The sequence below is a fragment of the Chanos chanos genome, chromosome 6 (genome assembly GCF_902362185.1).
Source record: "Chanos chanos chromosome 6, fChaCha1.1, whole genome shotgun sequence".
Lineage (NCBI taxonomy): Eukaryota > Metazoa > Chordata > Actinopteri > Gonorynchiformes > Chanidae > Chanos > Chanos chanos.
Window position 1 is genome coordinate 42,066,138 of NC_044500.1, and position 16,597 is coordinate 42,082,734.

General features: G+C 41.4%; 1 protein-coding gene across 1 annotated transcript in view; it reads right to left on the bottom strand.

The window, feature by feature from the left end:
• ptprga (protein tyrosine phosphatase receptor type Ga) overlaps window positions 1-16,597 on the bottom strand; it is a 171,080-nt gene that overhangs the window by 63,197 nt on the left and 91,286 nt on the right. Inside the window, exon 3 of the mRNA XM_030777647.1 lies at window positions 2,850-3,032. Within this exon, the coding sequence (XP_030633507.1) occupies window positions 2,850-3,032 (183 nt within the window). The remainder of the gene's footprint in view (window positions 1-2,849; window positions 3,033-16,597) is intronic.

Genomic DNA, 16,597 nt, shown 5'->3' on the forward strand with positions numbered 1-16,597 from the left:
CCACACAAAAAAGATGCAGAGGCACAGCTGGATATTTGGAGCTGGCCTAAAAAATACCTGAAGAAGAAGAAGACGAAGAAGAAGGACATACGTTTGAGGACTCTTTGTGTCTTAGTATTTAGGGTTTATCTATTTAGACCCCTTAGGGAAATGAGCTGAATATTATATTTGCCCCTTTCACTGTGTCTCCACTGGCCTCAAAGGCAAGGTCTCAAATGAAGTGCTAATTTGGCTAGCAGAAGCTATCTTCACCACCATTTCAAATTGCTTTTTCAAGTCCTTTGTTATTTCATAAAACTCAGTCTGAAATAAAGGGGGGGAATTGATAGAGAGAGCTAATTTTTTTTTTCAACAGCACTTAGATTCACAAATTGGTATCTGAAAAAAGAACCAGGGTTTAATTAACCAATACGACCTTAAATGAACGCTCCCATTGTCAAACAGATTTCCTATTCTGATTGAATTTCGGAATCATTTCTGTTCCTCTTTTCACCGGAGATTTCTATCCCATTTTAAGTAACTGCTCAAGTGAAATGAGTGGCCTGCTTTTTCATCTCAATGACACAGGCAGTTACCAACTTGAGAAATATCAAAGTAAACAGATCCACCACTGACTAACGCCCCAAGTAAGAAAACGACTTTCTTTCGTCATCAAGGCTTGTTCTATCCGGAGATGTTTAAAGTTCTCTTTTTAGGCAACGTGCTTATGTTTCCTTCAGTGCCTCTCTTTCAGCACTCCACAAAAAACTACTGCCAGTGCGTCTGTCTGTCTCCAAAATAGCGAGATTACAACGAAAGGCAGTGGAGACCGCCGAGATTTTTTGGAACTTGGCACGGACCGATCTGGGAGAGGCTGTGGAATAAACAGCAGTGCTGAAGAGGATGAGTGGCATCTTCACTAGAACCCCGTCAAGAAGAGAGCGGCGGGGCCGGGCCGAAGCCTCCGCCCAGATTTTCGCTGCCACGGTTACGCTGAGTCACCCCCAGTCACTCTGCTGGGAGCTGGCAGAGAAGAGCCAAACACGGGGCTCTTTCCTCCGTGTTCACTTTCTGAGCATACCCTAAAGATGCAAAAAAAAAATATAAACGTGCTCTTCCACTTTTTTTTTTTTTTCTTCTTTTTTCTCCCCACGTCTTTGCTGTCATTTGTTTTGACTTTTGTTGATTTCGGAGCATAATCCATCGTGAGAGAGGAGTTGGGGCCCTGAGAGTTTCATTAACGATTCTAGCCCGAGTTTGAGCGCATTAACAGGCAAGCAGGAATTAAGTGCTAAGCCAGAAAGACCTTGGATGGTGGTGTGTGAAAATGGGGGGGTGGGGGGATGGGTTTAGGAAAGAGAGAGAGGGGGGGGGGTATACTTTTATGAAAGTAAATCCTAGATCAATGCAAATGTTTCCTCAAGGCTCACAGTCTTCATGAATTTCTTAAAAGTTGGATTTGGTGTAGTACCCCACCTCCCCATCCCCCCCCCCCCCCCCCCCCCTCCCACGCTGTGCCCTTAACTCAAGTCCATACAACTCATTTGGATATCTTTAATGAGTGCCAGACTCAAGGTGAACATGTCAGGGTTCATTGTAAAGTTAAATGCTTCAAGATGGAGAGAGAAAAAAAAAAATGTTAAAAATTGGTTGACCAAATACATTATTCAAATTATACCTCCCACATCCCCTCAGGGTTTACCGTGTCATACATGGCAAGCTCCTTCGGGTGATTATTTCATAGATGAAACATTCAACTGTCATTTATAAATAGTGGATCATTTATAAATTATTCATGCGACAACAAGGAGGACGTTTATCTACTTTTGCATGGAACGCGTTGAGGAAAGAGGCTAGAAGCTATTCTTGGGTTACTGCGCAAGGGTGGTTTATTATAGCTCTGAACTGTGATCTAAGTGCAGCGTTGTTCTTGGCACAAAATTCGGTATTTGCCCAAAAACCTACAAAACATTTCAAAAGAAGCAAAATCCTTTTTGCTCACGGAGCAGGCAGGACCATTACGAAGCCTTGGTCTTCAAAGTTGTGCAAGCACACCGTGCCAAAACTACTAGATAGCTCCTTCTTTACTTCAGCGAATCAGCTCCTCACTGTATAATGAACCGTAAAGGGAGCAAAGGTCTAATCCATCCCCAGTAATTATGACCTCTGAGGAGAACCTCCATACAGATAAAGCACGACCTCAACCTGTCTCTGTGTCCTTGTGTAAGGTGAGAAGCAGAGATGGAGAAGGTGAGATAGAGGGAAATTGATTTTTGCATTTTGCCCTAGCTATACCTCTCGCCCACACAATCTCCAGAACAGTGTAGAACGCTCTAGAATGTAGTTATGCGCCTGAAAAGTTGTCAAACATCATCTGAGTGTGACAAGTGCAGTGGTTTGAGAGATAACTTTCTCCCGAAGCTTCTTTCAGTGGGAACTCAAAAAAAAAAAAAAAGGGGGGGGGGGGGCGAGGGTACTACTGCGAGGATTGTGAGAGTTTGTATGTGTGAGTGTGTGTGTGTGTGTGTGTGTTTGTGTGTACACAATGAGAAACCAGGCCCTGCTGTCAAAAATGATGGCAGCCACCTGTGGCTAGTGCCTCCCCTCCTCCACACATCATCTCCCCTGAAAAATCATCCTGTCTCGGTGACAAATCGAAATATTGAGAAATACCCTCCTAACGCTGCAAAAAAAACCCCACGTGAGAGCTGAATGCAAATAGCCTTGAGCTGCTTCTGGTTGTCAGTCAGGATCTCTCTAGGTGACTATTACTCCGATATGGCGGTGCTTCTACCTGAACACACTGACAGGGTTGTGTTTTGCTCAAAGGAGGAAAAAAAAAAAGGTGAAAGCAGAAGGGAGAGCAATACCTGTTTTGCCTGTGTTTTTCATTGAGGTCTTATTTGAGGAGAGCATGTCAAAGCCATCAAGAGTGAGCTCCTGATACTCCATGGAGACCTTAGTGTCCTGATCGGCTATGTTGATTGGTGATTGGTTCCTCTCTTGGCATTCCGGATAGGCCGACGCCCAGCCATTCTCCGGGCCATACGTCCCTGAAGAAGAAGAAGAAGAAGGAAAAAAAAAAAAAAGACACACACACATCAGAAAAATTGATCATTTTACTGTACGCAGAATTAAAACAAGACAAATGTCGATTTTTTTTTTTTTTTACTTTATGGGATTGTCAGTTGGAGCATAAGGGTTTAAGCATTTTAAAGACGTCTGGGCTTGAATTGACTGCGACATCTTTGTTCCCCTTCAATTTCAAAACCTTTCAGTCAAGGGGAGAACCGATTACGACACCGCTTTTTTTATCTTGCCAGACTAAGTTGTAAAGTTTTTGTGGTACGCTTGTCTTGTCTGACACTAAAAATGCAGAGAACAATCCTCTTTTTGACATGGACTCCTGCAAAGTCTGTCAAAACTCAGAAAGATCTTAGAACGTTCGCTGGTTGTCCAAGCTCCTTCCATTTTACAACCCCAAATCAGACTACGTGCACAAATATTAAATCTCCACTTGCTTCACCTAATCTGACTACTAATTTGCCAGAGACCAGTCAGTCAATTTGTGGTCAAGCCCTGAAAAAAATCAATCAATCAAACAAACAAACAAACACCAAAACCGATCAGCAGTGAAGAGCCAGGACATATAAACAGGAGTAAGATATTTTTTCGTAGTGCCTAAGTCCAATGACATGGAGGGCATAACTGCATAAGAAGAGATGAGACTTCACTTTTGAAACTGTGGAGTCAGTCCATGTAACCCTGTGAGACACATCAATGCCCTTTTCCTGTGGGCTTATGGGATGTCCACTAACGCCCTGCAGTCAAAGAAAGCCAGGGTCTGATCAGGTCAGATCAATATGCAGTGGAGTGCAAGAAAAGAGAGAGAGAGAGAGAGAGAGAGAGAGAGAGAGAGAGAGAGAAACAGAACAGGACAGGACAGTACAAAGGTGACCAAAAAAAAAAAAAAAAAGGAAAAAAAAAATCCTCCCACATCTTTCTTTTTTTTTTCTCTGTCTCTTTTCTTCCCTCTCTTTGCCCTCTGTCCAGTATCTGGAAAAGGAGCAGAAGGAGCTCTGAGGCCTCCTGTTTTCCTTTTCTCACTCTACTCCCGCTAAAGTGCAAGTTTAATTGAAAGCAATCTTCAGCTATCAGGCTTTAAGATGAATTTGTCTGCATTTACCCGTGCCCCGTGTGCATCCGGAGCATTTGGTAATGTCTATTTCATTGAATTAGGAGTCGTCCTCTTCTTCTGCCCCTGTTCTAGCCTTGGGCATATTGATCGCACAGTTCTGGATTTCATATCCAAGAGCACGGGGTTATAGATTTGGGCAGGAGAGCTGGGTAATGATTGCAGGGGGAGGTCAGGATGAGGCGATTACTCATTGCTTTAATGTAGCCGTAACACAGTTAGAGAACTGCAAACGCAGACTAAATCTAAACCAAATCTCAATGGGCTATTATGCAGCCAGTGAGAAACACGTACGCGCGCGCACACACACACACACACACACACACAGAGGAGAGAGAGAGGAAAAAAAAAAGTCACACATGCACACACCTCTGCCCTGTACAGTGTGTGTAAAAGAGCAGCATTTTGTTTCTCAGGTGAGAAATGAGAACTTCCTTGAGTTTCTACATTAATGAGTAATGAAGAGTGACAGGGAATCCTATTTCTGTGCCCTCCCCCCCCCTTTGTGTATTTGACCTTCATCCTTTCTATGTGAGCATGAATGGAACTCCAGACCAGCGCTAGTAGGTGTCAAATCAACATTTCATTCCCCTTTGACCTTTCCCCTTGCTCGATCGATAGTTTTCACCGTTTCCCTTTGTTCTCTCAAGGAAGACAGGAAAACATGTCTGTCTTCATTCTAACACCTTGCTGAACCGAATTGGAGGGCTAACAGACACCTATTTCCCCTCTGGACAGGCAAAACTTTATCTGACATCACATCATGTTTTTTTTTTTTTTTTTTTATTGTCATCCCTTAAATAGTAGAATCAAGACCTTTTGAGAAAGACCCTATCAATATGCAGGTCTTTCAACGGCTATGGCATTTAATTCAATATCTTCTCGTGTGCTGAAAATATCCAAAGTCACTTTTTTTTTTTTTTTTTTTAAATAATCTAGGTTCAGAGCAGGGGTAAAGCGAAAAAATATCATCACACCCCCGCTGTTTTACAAAAAGAAGGACAAGGGAGTCTTCAGTAGAGTCTCTTCAATGCCTCTGAGTGACAGAATAAGAATGAAGATGGGGAAGAGGGTGAAGGTCATTAGGGAACGATAGAGGAGGGACGGACGGAGAGAAGAACGCGCTAAAAACGAATGAGGAGAAGGGTGAACGGGAGCAGTAATCCTCTGGAAACCCCTCGAAAAGCCAGAGCAGAACAAAGAGCATGAAGGATGGATTTCACCCCGTTTTAAAAATCCCTCCATTTCACCACTGTATTCCAACACAAAATGGGGGTCCAGCGTGTGCCTCATTTCAAAGGACTCTATCTATCTCCTTGACAACCAGTTTTATGTCAAACAGGCCAGTTGAAATATCCTTTAGAACAAGTTTAATCTTGCCCTCATCAAAACCTGAGAAAGCAAAGGGTGGAAAGAGGGTTCTTTAGTAGATTTAAGATGTTTCCATGCATTTTTCACGGGCAATTGTTTGCTATTGTCTGGAGAATGAACACATTTTAATTCTGCAAGTATTAACACTGTAAATACACCTTCATGGTGTGCTCACCCCTGAGGGAGTTTCTGTTATTCCACTCAATTAAGGGTATTTTCTCTTTAGCCTTCATGCTGGGGACCTCACTTATTTCAGATTTAGAAAAAAGAAAGAGAGAGATGAAAAAAAAAAAGAAAGACAGAAAAGAAAACAAAAATTCCAATTTGCAACATAAACAAAACCCTGATTGTGTGAATCTGTCTAAAGAGCAAAATTATGAAACGCTTGCCCATGGGGCAGTATTGTTACATACACACACACACACACACACACACGCATAAAAAAAGTAAACATACCTTTGGGGAAACATGCCTTTGGAAAAATAACCCACATATGAGGGTAAGAAAAAAAGCTCAGAGCTGAAATGTTGGGTGATGCGGAAGAGCTCTGTTTTTTTCTGGTTTTGGCAGAGAAACGTGAAGCAAACATATCCAAAGCCATCCCTTTTCCCCTCTGAATCGAAACAGTGCAGTTATCAGCGCAGAGATGAAGTCCTCATATGCGTTCTCTCTCTCTCTCTCTCTCTCTCTCTTTCTCTTTCTCTCTGTATACCGTAGCTCAGTGCTTCCCAAATCAATCTCTAAGGAGTCCCTAAGACCTTTCAAATGTTTGTTCTATTCAAGCTCCATTCGAGTTTGCTCTATTCAAACACACCTGATACATCTGGTCGACTAACTGTCCCTAATTAGCACAAAACACAGTGTTAGTTTTGAGAACATGCCACATGGATGGAGGTGTTTGAAAAGTGCTTTGGGAAACACCATTCTAGCTGACTGGAGTTCTGTAATAGCACTCAAAATTTGCGTTTAATTAGACTATGCAGACAAAACACATGTATCAGCTCTCCGGTGTTCTCCAATGTGAGCAAAAAAAAAAAAAAAGACATACAATTTACTACACAGATGGCTTACGGGAACAAAAAATATGCCATGAGTAATTTACAAATAACAGGTTGGTTTGTAGCTATAGATTTCACACACTGTTGTCCCATGGAATTGTCAAAATCCATTCAACTCTCTTCATTGACTAATGTGATGAGAAGAGGCAGTGGCATATTCTAGAAGCATCCACACGTGTCTCCGCACATCACCCACCCACATTTCACAGGTGTCCTCCATGCTAATTGGGAGAATGAACACAAATCTAACAATTCCCCCACCTGTGAGTGCTGCTTTCTGTGCTTATTTCTGACAAAGACGGTGCTATATTTTGCAATGAGTATGATGTTTCTCATGTAAATATAACACTGAATGAAGGGTAATAACAGGCCCGAGGGACAAAAAAAGATATATGAGAAATGAAAAAAAAAAAAAAAAAAAGAAACACTGAGATCACAGGCCAATTGTGTAGGAGGGAGTCCTACAGCTGTGTCGGAATGGAATAACTGTGAAGAAATAACTCTTCACGAAGAAATCACAAAATGACAGAGAGAAGGTGAGAGTGATAAAGAGTGAGGCAAAAGAGAGAGAGAGAGAGAGAGAGAGAGAGTCAGAAGCAGAGAGAGAGAGAGAGAGAAAGTGGGAGAAAGAGAGAGAGGCATGGGGAGGGGGAGAGAGAGAAAGAGAGAGAGGGAGAGAGAGAGAGAGTGGGGGGGGGGGGGGGGGTAAGAAAAGGATCTCTCTGGCAGGGTGCAGGTGCATTAGGACCGTAGCACGGAGCTGAAAAGTCAGTGTTAGATATGTGTAGCTGCTCAGGATTTATAGTGCAGGCATCCATTAGGCTTTGACAGTGCCAGTCCACTGCTCTGCCTCCCAGAGAAAGGTGCTTTTGTTGCCTCATCCTTCTTGTTCCTATACAGCACAGAGCTCAATGAGTGGCTGTCCTCACGGGCTTCACTGCTTACTTTCAGCTCATAGTCAGGGTCTCAACATCCTCTTCACTATCTGCTCTCATATTTAGTCTTTCTGCTAACAAAATAAGTAACAGAAGAGGTCAAATGTAGAACTGACAATAGCAGTAACAGCAGCTGTTGCTAAAACACTCATATTGATACTTGCAGCAGCTATAAGCCTTTGTAGAGGGTTGTTTTTTTTAGTTTCATAGTTTTAAGGTCATGGCTGAGCCTGTTGAAGAATTTATCCTTCCACACAAAGTGAGAAAAGTGGAATAAATGTTCGGGAGAATATGGAGAGAGCTGAAAAGAACTGATGGTATTTTTGGCACCTCAAGCTCAGCTGCCCCTCTCTTTCAGTGTTTTGGAGAGTCTCTATGGGCTAACATTAGGGGTGCCCCCCCCCCCCCTAAAAAAAGGGGGGAAAAAAAAGCAGAAAAGAAACAAATAAACTCCACTTACTTAATGAGATCAATAATTCAGTCTAATTACTCATCAGGCAACACAGCCTTACCACTCTAGCGATCAAGAAGTACAGAGACAGACGGAGGCAAAAGAGACAGACGGTCCAGTGTGCCTTTCAGTATTCCACAGGAGCGCAATAATATACATTAGATTGTACGATAAATAAAAGAAATATCGACCAAATGACAAAACCCTAAGGATAACTAAGACATGATAGAAACAGACTGAATGACATTCTTTTGATAGGTTTGGAGCAACGCGGATGCATGGAACATGACACGCACACTTATTTTTACATGGAAACAAACTACATCACTATTTCATGTTATCTGGGAAACATAAATAACAGAGTATGTCTTGAGACTGTTTATTTATACAAAGCCGCTCGATATCTCATTGTCGCTGAAGCTCCGTCAACATGTCCCTGTTGTGTATCATTGACTAATGCCCTTGAATTACGGAATCAAGGTGTCAATTTATAATGAAAGATACTCCACAGGGGCTGCCGTCGCTGAAAAGGGCTGAAGTTATTTCCGACGACAGCTGAAATGTAGTTTATCTGTGCTTTTACCTGCTTTAGCCCTAGGTTCTGTCATTCAGACAGTAATGAGTCTATAGCATTCACGGTGATATTTGAAGAGGACTGGTAGACAGGGTAAAAATAGAAAGGCTGATGGCATGTCACTCAGCGTTAATTAGAAAAGTCGTCTTTGTCCTCAGAGAGCCCAGGCGTGTCCACAGAGCAAGCAGGCCCCGGGCCCCTGGGCACCGGCCCTGACAAGCCCCCACAGCATCTCCGCATGCTGTCAGAGCACATTTCACAGCTGTCCCCCAGCCCCTCACACACACACACACACACACACACATCACGCAATCACGACTATACTCATCCAAATCTTGCCCTCAGTCTCTCTCACAGACACATACAGACTTCACACCTCTGGGACACACCTCCCGCTGCCCTCACCCTATCATTCTCACCCCAGTACACCCACTGCTCCAGTGAGTCTGACGTTACCTGACCACAACACACACACCCACACACACACACACACACGCACACACTCGCACACACTCGCACACACACGCAATCGCACTTCCCGTCATTCTATTTTCACTCGACACTGTCAGCACATTGTCTGTCCTAGATATCATTCAAACAAAAAGTAGCCAAAATAATAACTTCACAAAATCAGCTACCTACACAACGATTCCAGTAGAAAGATGAAGAATTTGTTGTTCCAACTTTTAATTGACTTTAATTCAGTCAACTTCAATAATGCGCACTGTAAAATTTAGAAAATGTGGTCTAACATACTGATTGTGGTTTGAAAACATTTTTTTCTTTTTTCTTTCTACTTTTTTTTTTTTAATGACCTTGAAGCGTAAGTTTTCTTTTCTCTTCTTTTCTTTTCTTTCTTTTTTGTTTTTATGTCCTCAAGACAAATAGAAAGCTGAGCAAATGGAAGTTGGAAAAATTGTGAGGCCCTAAATTTTTGTTTTGCTTCTAATACAGTAGATATGACTCATGATGTTGCTATAACCTCTTCTCCTATTGAGAGAAGCTCTGAGTGAGAGAAAAAAAAAAGACAGACTTTGTCTGCGTAGGTTTCTGTGTCTACATGGCAACATTATTTTCATATTCTGGGTCTCACTTTACAGGGTTAAAAACCACAATTTTCTCACGGGTCCTGATTATTTTAGAGGTGGTAGCAGTGGACGAAGAGGTACTAAGAAAAGATATAGTACTTGCTTTTATTCCACAAAAAAAAAAAAAAAAAAAAACGCACAGAAAATTCGTAACAGCAAAGACGCACTTGTTTGAGTGTTCTGTGTATGCCAAAATCCTGGCTGTTTCCTCAGGAGTCCACAGTAAGCTAATTGTGCTAGAAGTTATGCTGGTTGTTGTGTATGTGCCTGGAATGGAGTGGAGAATCGGATTGGTCTCCACACGAAGTCTGCAGCTCTGTCCGAGAAGACAATACCCAAGACCTAAAGGTCAAGATCCTGAAACTGTGGGGATCCTTCAAAAGGTCACCTGTGACCCACGCGTAGCTACAACCAACGACATACCCGCCAGTTGACTACAGCGCCTATTCACCGTCGGTGTCCAAAGCGAGACAAAGTAAAGTTCATTATCGAAATCAAATCTCTGGATCGCCTTGGTTCATATAGGCACCTGATACCACTCGTGTGACCTTGCCTTTGATTGAATTCAGTGTTTATGTGGAATAGTAGCACTGTCCTGCTCTTTTCTTTTCTTGTGATAAATAAAAGATAATGAAAGCCCCTTGAGCACAGTAGGGAAAATCTAATTCCAGCAATACTTCAAAGGGATTTAACAAAGTTAGAAAGTGGGAAAACATCAGCAGAATCAAAAAGGAAGCAAAGGGTGGGGGGAGGGAGTCTGCAATAAATATCCAGCAAACCAGTGCCTTTGGCAAAACCTCATTTATTGAACAACAAAAAAAAAGGGCCATTTTCAATTCTAAGGGACATGTTTTTCATGTTTTCCTCGACCATTTCGGTTGGAGATGGTACTTTTTTTCCCCCCGTTATGAAGAGCGAAAAAGATTATAATAGCGACTAGCTCATCAGAATACGAGGTGTCCCAGGGCGGCGTCGAATAATTTGGTGTCTCTCGATTTGAGTTGAACAGCGCTGAGCTGCCAGCTTAACCAGCGGAGGCAGAACTTCATGTTTCTACCAGGGGGTTGGCTAGGCATTAGCAGCGCTGTTGTACTGATAAATGGTGAGGTGTTGACTGGGAGGCCATCAGGAAGAAATGGGCGGTAACCTGTAGTACAGAGTCATCAGAAAAAAGCTTGCACTGGGCCATGACTGATGAGAGTCCTCCAGATTAAAGGACCCTGTAGGACTGAGTACATAACCAACCAAGTTTTCCTCAAACCTTCTAGAGAACTGTAAGATGGAGATCAAAAAAAAGCTTGCCTCAGAAACCTCAACTAAACAAATACATGTAATTAAGCCAGGGCTAAAGACCACCCTAAAATACACTGGAAAACCATAAATATACTCACAAAAAAAAAAAAAAAAAAAAAATTCACACAATTTCATGCAACTGTTAATTTTTGACCAAACGTGACCAATACTTTTGTGGCCTAATTTTCCATTTAGAAACAGAGTATGTGCCATTTGCTAAGGTCTGAGCTAATTTTAGCCATTAAATGGAGAAGAGAGAGAGGGAGGAGCAGGGCTGTAATCAGATAATGAGCTCTGCTCGGCAGTCGATTAATAGCCCTTACAGGCAATCCCTCTCTCTGCTCATCTCTGTTTGGCTCATCTTAACTTTCCAGCTTGGGAGGGGATTGGGGGGGGGGGGGTATCAGTGCTTCAAGCATTAAGGTTATGCTTCCATTTTACAGCAGACAAACATTCATATAGTGCTTTTTTTGTGTTTCTCAGAATGCCACTCTTTTCACGTCTGTACTCCTAATGAGTATATACGAAATTCATTTCCTCAATTTCTCTGTAAGTTAGTTTTTCTCTACAAGAGACGTCTGCTTGCCCTTTCAGTCCTTCTCTGAGTGCACTTAATATCCCTCATCACATGTTGTTTTTCCCTCATAAAGATTCAGCGTTGCGTCTCTGTCTACCTCAGTTCTGCCCACATTATGTCTGATGAAAAACAAGAACGTCTCCTGAAAACCCTAAATTAACTGCTTCCAAAATTGACAGATAGATGGGCTTGTGATGGCTTCTATACCTGTTTTGTTGACCCTCGATTTCCCCTGCTTTACTCTTTCATGGAAGATTCTGGAACTGAGAAGTACAGATACAGTTTATCACGGCATCACTAAACATCATAAGCGCTCTTTCTTTTTCCTGTCAAATCTCTACCCCCCCCCCCCCCCCACCCCCCACCCCACGGAAACAGCATGTCGACCACAGTCTCTCTCTCGTTCAGCGATTCAACGGTAATTTCACAAAGGCTTTTTAACCTGTCTTTATCCATGCCTTTGATATTCCAGTCAGCTAAAATACCTGATAAAAGCTTTCCTGCACACGGATACAGAACAGACATTAGACATCGCACTTCATCTGTCAGCCACTTTGAGCTGTCATACCAAAGGCCTTCTATAGCTGCACATTCATATTCCCAAGCCCATTAGTGACTAGATACGAGTCTAAAGACTTAACTCACTGCAGTCATTGGAATGTGAAAATGCCTTTGGTGAGGCTAACCCTTACAAGCAAAGGCTTTAGTAAATCTGTCTCCAAATGTAACGTGTCCATTAGGGTCGAGTTTAAGAATGCCTCTTTGCCCAGCTCAATACTCAGTGACACCAATTTTTTTTTCTTTATGCACAACCACAGCAGAAATTTAACCACAGCTATATTTCACACAGATGGATGCTGGCAAGTCCTTCTTCCTTGGCCTCATTGAGTTTTACAATTCTAATTTAAAAGAAAAAAGAAAAAAAAAAATATATATATATACATACATATATATATATATATATATATATATATATATATATATATATATACACATACACATACATATACACATACTGTTAAAATCTCCGAAGTCATTTCATAAACTCCTCAACTGATTTCATAAACTCCTCCAGTCAATATGGTCATTGCTATTCAGAGTTCACTACGCTCTGGGCCTGGTGCACACTATCCTGGTGTTTCTCTTCTCCCTGCAATGCTATGAACTATACTGATGGGAGAAATAAATGAATTCATGGAGCATAGTTCTGTTCCAGTGTGATAAAGTAAGGATGAAGACATAAAGCCTTTGCTTATGTCTTATATTATGACCATTGTTGTTACTGCACATAACTTCATGCGGCCTTGATGAAAGCTGGATGCTTCAGCCCAGTGCAAACAATAACCTGCTCTCCAATCTGACAGAAAAGCTTCTGACACCTATATCCATGAAACGTGTCTCTTTCTGTGTATATCTGTCTGTCTGTGGGTGCATGTGTGTGTATGTGTATCTGGCAACTGGTGTGGTAAGTGCACATGGATCTACATTGTTAGTATGAGGCATACTTTCTCCTCTGCCTCTAGAGATATTCATCTCTCATCCGAAAATCTCTTACTGTCCCTGTACGTGCTTAACAACCCCCCCCCCACCCCCACCCCCCGCCCCGTCCTGGTGCACAGTCGTCTCCCTGCTGAACTTGCCCATGGCTCAAGGTTGCCATCTCCTCTGCTGCAGAGTGGAAGGCAGCATTAGTAAATCTTCTAATTAGCCCAAACCTCCAAGCTGCTTCCCGTGTGAGCCAGTCAGCCCAGACCTGTGCAGGTGGGCTCTGACTCACAAAGTTAATTATATTAGAGCACCAAACAAAGCAAGTTCATTAACCATAGCACCTTTTTTTTTTTTTCAAATATCACGATGGCTTAAGGACATTTTCATCCGGCTGATGCCTGACTCTCCCTCTCTCAAGATCAAACAAATCTGATGTATACATGTATAGACCGATAGATAGATAGATAGATAGATAGATAGATAGATAGATAGATAGATAGATAGATAGGTAGATAGATAAATAGATAGATAGATAGATAGATAGATAGATAGATAGATAGATAGATAGATAGATAGATAGATAGATAGATTATTCCACTAAATCTGTACTTAGAGTATAAATTGAACACATAATTCTGCAATATTATCAATGTTCATTTCAGACGAGATGCTGACTGTCAAAAATATTAAACATGAATACTCTGAATGAGGAATGATTAATGACTTGGGAGTGGTAGCTATGGATATATTTGGCAGATTCAAAAACTGTTGAATGATTTATTGTACACACTGTAAAAAAAAAATGAGCTGTTTTACATAGATGATCTGCTCCTAACCATCCATCCTTATTGGGGTATTTCCTAAAAGCCTATAATATCAATGCGGCGATCAAAATATCAGTGCTGTGGAGTCGGAGTTGGAAGCGATTATTGGGTTACTGGAGTCAGGGTCCATACACTCCGACTCCAACTAAACGTACCATACAAGTCGATCCGGTGTATAAGTCAGCCCCCAAAAATTAGAGGTGTAATATAGGTTTAGGCCTATATTCACTGGATAAGTTGACCCCCAAAATAATGTTCAACTTTTGGGCCTGGGCTAGGTCTGCGGACTCGTACACTTATGATTTGGTGCCTAGGCTAGGCTGAAATTATAAATGTTGATGGTAAATTTTGGACTTGATTTTTGATTTGACCTCTGTTCTATAGATACAATGTTTCTTTAAAAAAAATTGTAGGGATTAACTCGTCAAGTCTTTTACAATATAATTTTAACTTCATTTAACGTAACCTTTCATGTTCCATTCATTTAAATTTTATATTCAAACAAAATGCTTTAATCTGGAAATGGAAGGGTTATGTACCTAATTTAGTTAATTTCTTTTAAAATGGTCAATCGTTAAGTTGCTTTAAGTGTTCGCTTTTTTTTAGCTTTAACTTTGAAATCGTTGCAGTGGGATGTACTTTGGATGTTTGAACTGGTGAAGAAAGATGTTCCTGGTTTTCTTTTACAGCATATTTATAGCTTATTTCTTGAACGTCCTTTGACTTTATAATCTTTTGATAAAAATATAGCCTCTGTTTTGATTTAGTAAGTATTATATTTAGTATTACCCACTGTTTGTAACTTCTCTTATAAATAATATTAAAAAAAGCCACAATGTCATAGCTATAGCCTAACGGGTAAGGGTGCTAAAAAGTAGCCTGATGATTCACGTTAGCAGTGATGAAACGCTTTGTATGTTGTGTGCTTTCAGTCAATACAGGAAATATAATTAGTCTAATTACAAATAGAGGAGTTGGAGTCGGTGTTTTCACAAATTGAGGAGTCGGAGTCGGAGTCGGAGTCGAAGGTTTTGTGTACCGACTCCACAGCCCTGCATAATATAAATGATTACAACCTGAGTAAATGAACTTAATTGTGAGAATAACCTTAAACCTGAAAGAATCATATTTGCCGGTCAAAAACAAAGATGCACAGATGTACAATGTTTAAATAAACCCAAGTGTCTGACGCTTACATTTCTACAACCACAAAACTGTTTCAAAGCAATAAGTAGCCTAATTTGGTTCACACAATTTCTGTTGTTGGAAATCATTCACAGATAAAGAAAACATATTGATTTAGAAAGATTGCAAAGTCAATATTTGACCGGTACAAGTGGTGCATATTAATTACCTGTTTAATTACCATTTCATTAAGGTATATTGCGATCATAAATATTTTTCATCATTTTATTTTCTCTACTTAATAATGGGAATCTCAACAAATGAATAAACATTTATGTACATTCGGTCATGAAGAATAAATATTGATGTCTGAGCATTTAAGCCAAATTGATGCCAAATTGCTGGATAATCTTAGTGAGGAAAAAGAGAGAGCGAAAAGGAAAGAGTCTACAGTGCATGACTGTGGGTAGAGGTAATACCAGAGCTATATCAATATTAGTAAATCTGAGTCTGAAAAGAAGGCTTAGAGGGGTGTTGAAGGCTTCTCGGAAAAATAAGGAACAAATCTCCCATGATTCAGTGCATGTACAGTGAGCTCTGCTCATTGACAGCCTGCTGATATGAAATGAGACACGAGAACATTAACCAATTTAGTGGGACGCATTATCTTATATACTTCCTTTTTTTCAAAGCCATGTTCAAAACTTCAGTGGAACTCCCTTCCCTTCCAATCACCTGACCTTTGCCCCCACGAACACAACCACCATAAATCAAAATGAGTGGCCAACAACATTACAATCATCAAATAATAGATTGCACCTTTCACTAGGGATGCACGATCCATTAAAATTCAATTTAGCCAACACTTATTTCTCAAAACAAGCAAAAGTGCCAGTCATCGTTTTCATAGGAGCGACTCCACACTCCTGAGTCTCTGAGATTGATGAGTGAAGAGATTAACACTTCATTTTCAGTCCCACTAGAGATAGAAACACCATAATGAGGTAAATGTACTGAGGAAAAAGGCAGCTAGAGAGGAAGAGAGACAGAGAGAGAAAGAGAGAGAGAGAGACAGAGAGACAGAGAGAGAGAGAGAAATAGAGAGACTTGGAATGGGACCTGGAGGAAACCGAAAAAAAAAGAAGTGACAGAGAAGGAGCGAAAGGCCAGACCGAGCCCATCCTCAGCGACGCAGTGGAACAGTTTCCTGAGTAATACCAAAGCCCTGCAGCATGAGGAAGAAGGTGCAGTCACACCATCCATTAGAGCCCAATCAGCTTCAAGTTGTACACCATCTATCAGCACCAACAATTTCTCTCGTTCCAACAATTAGCACCGTTCTCTGCCAGGCTCCATCCTCAGGCCCTATGATGTTCACCACCTTGTTTAAGAAACGCTCTGACGAATGCACTGCTCTCCCCTGCCATTGATTTCTCTTCACACTGCAGCCCTGGGTTTGATTTGTTAAGTACTTGTGGACCAAGAGCATGCCGATGGAGGTTCCACACAAATTTGGCTCCTACCTCTGTTCTCCACCCATTTCTGTTTCAGTGTCTATTCCTCAAAGGCCTGCCTGAAGTCTGTCGCAACACATTTTTCACAAGACAAACACTTGGCTTGGACCAAAATCCAGAACCGC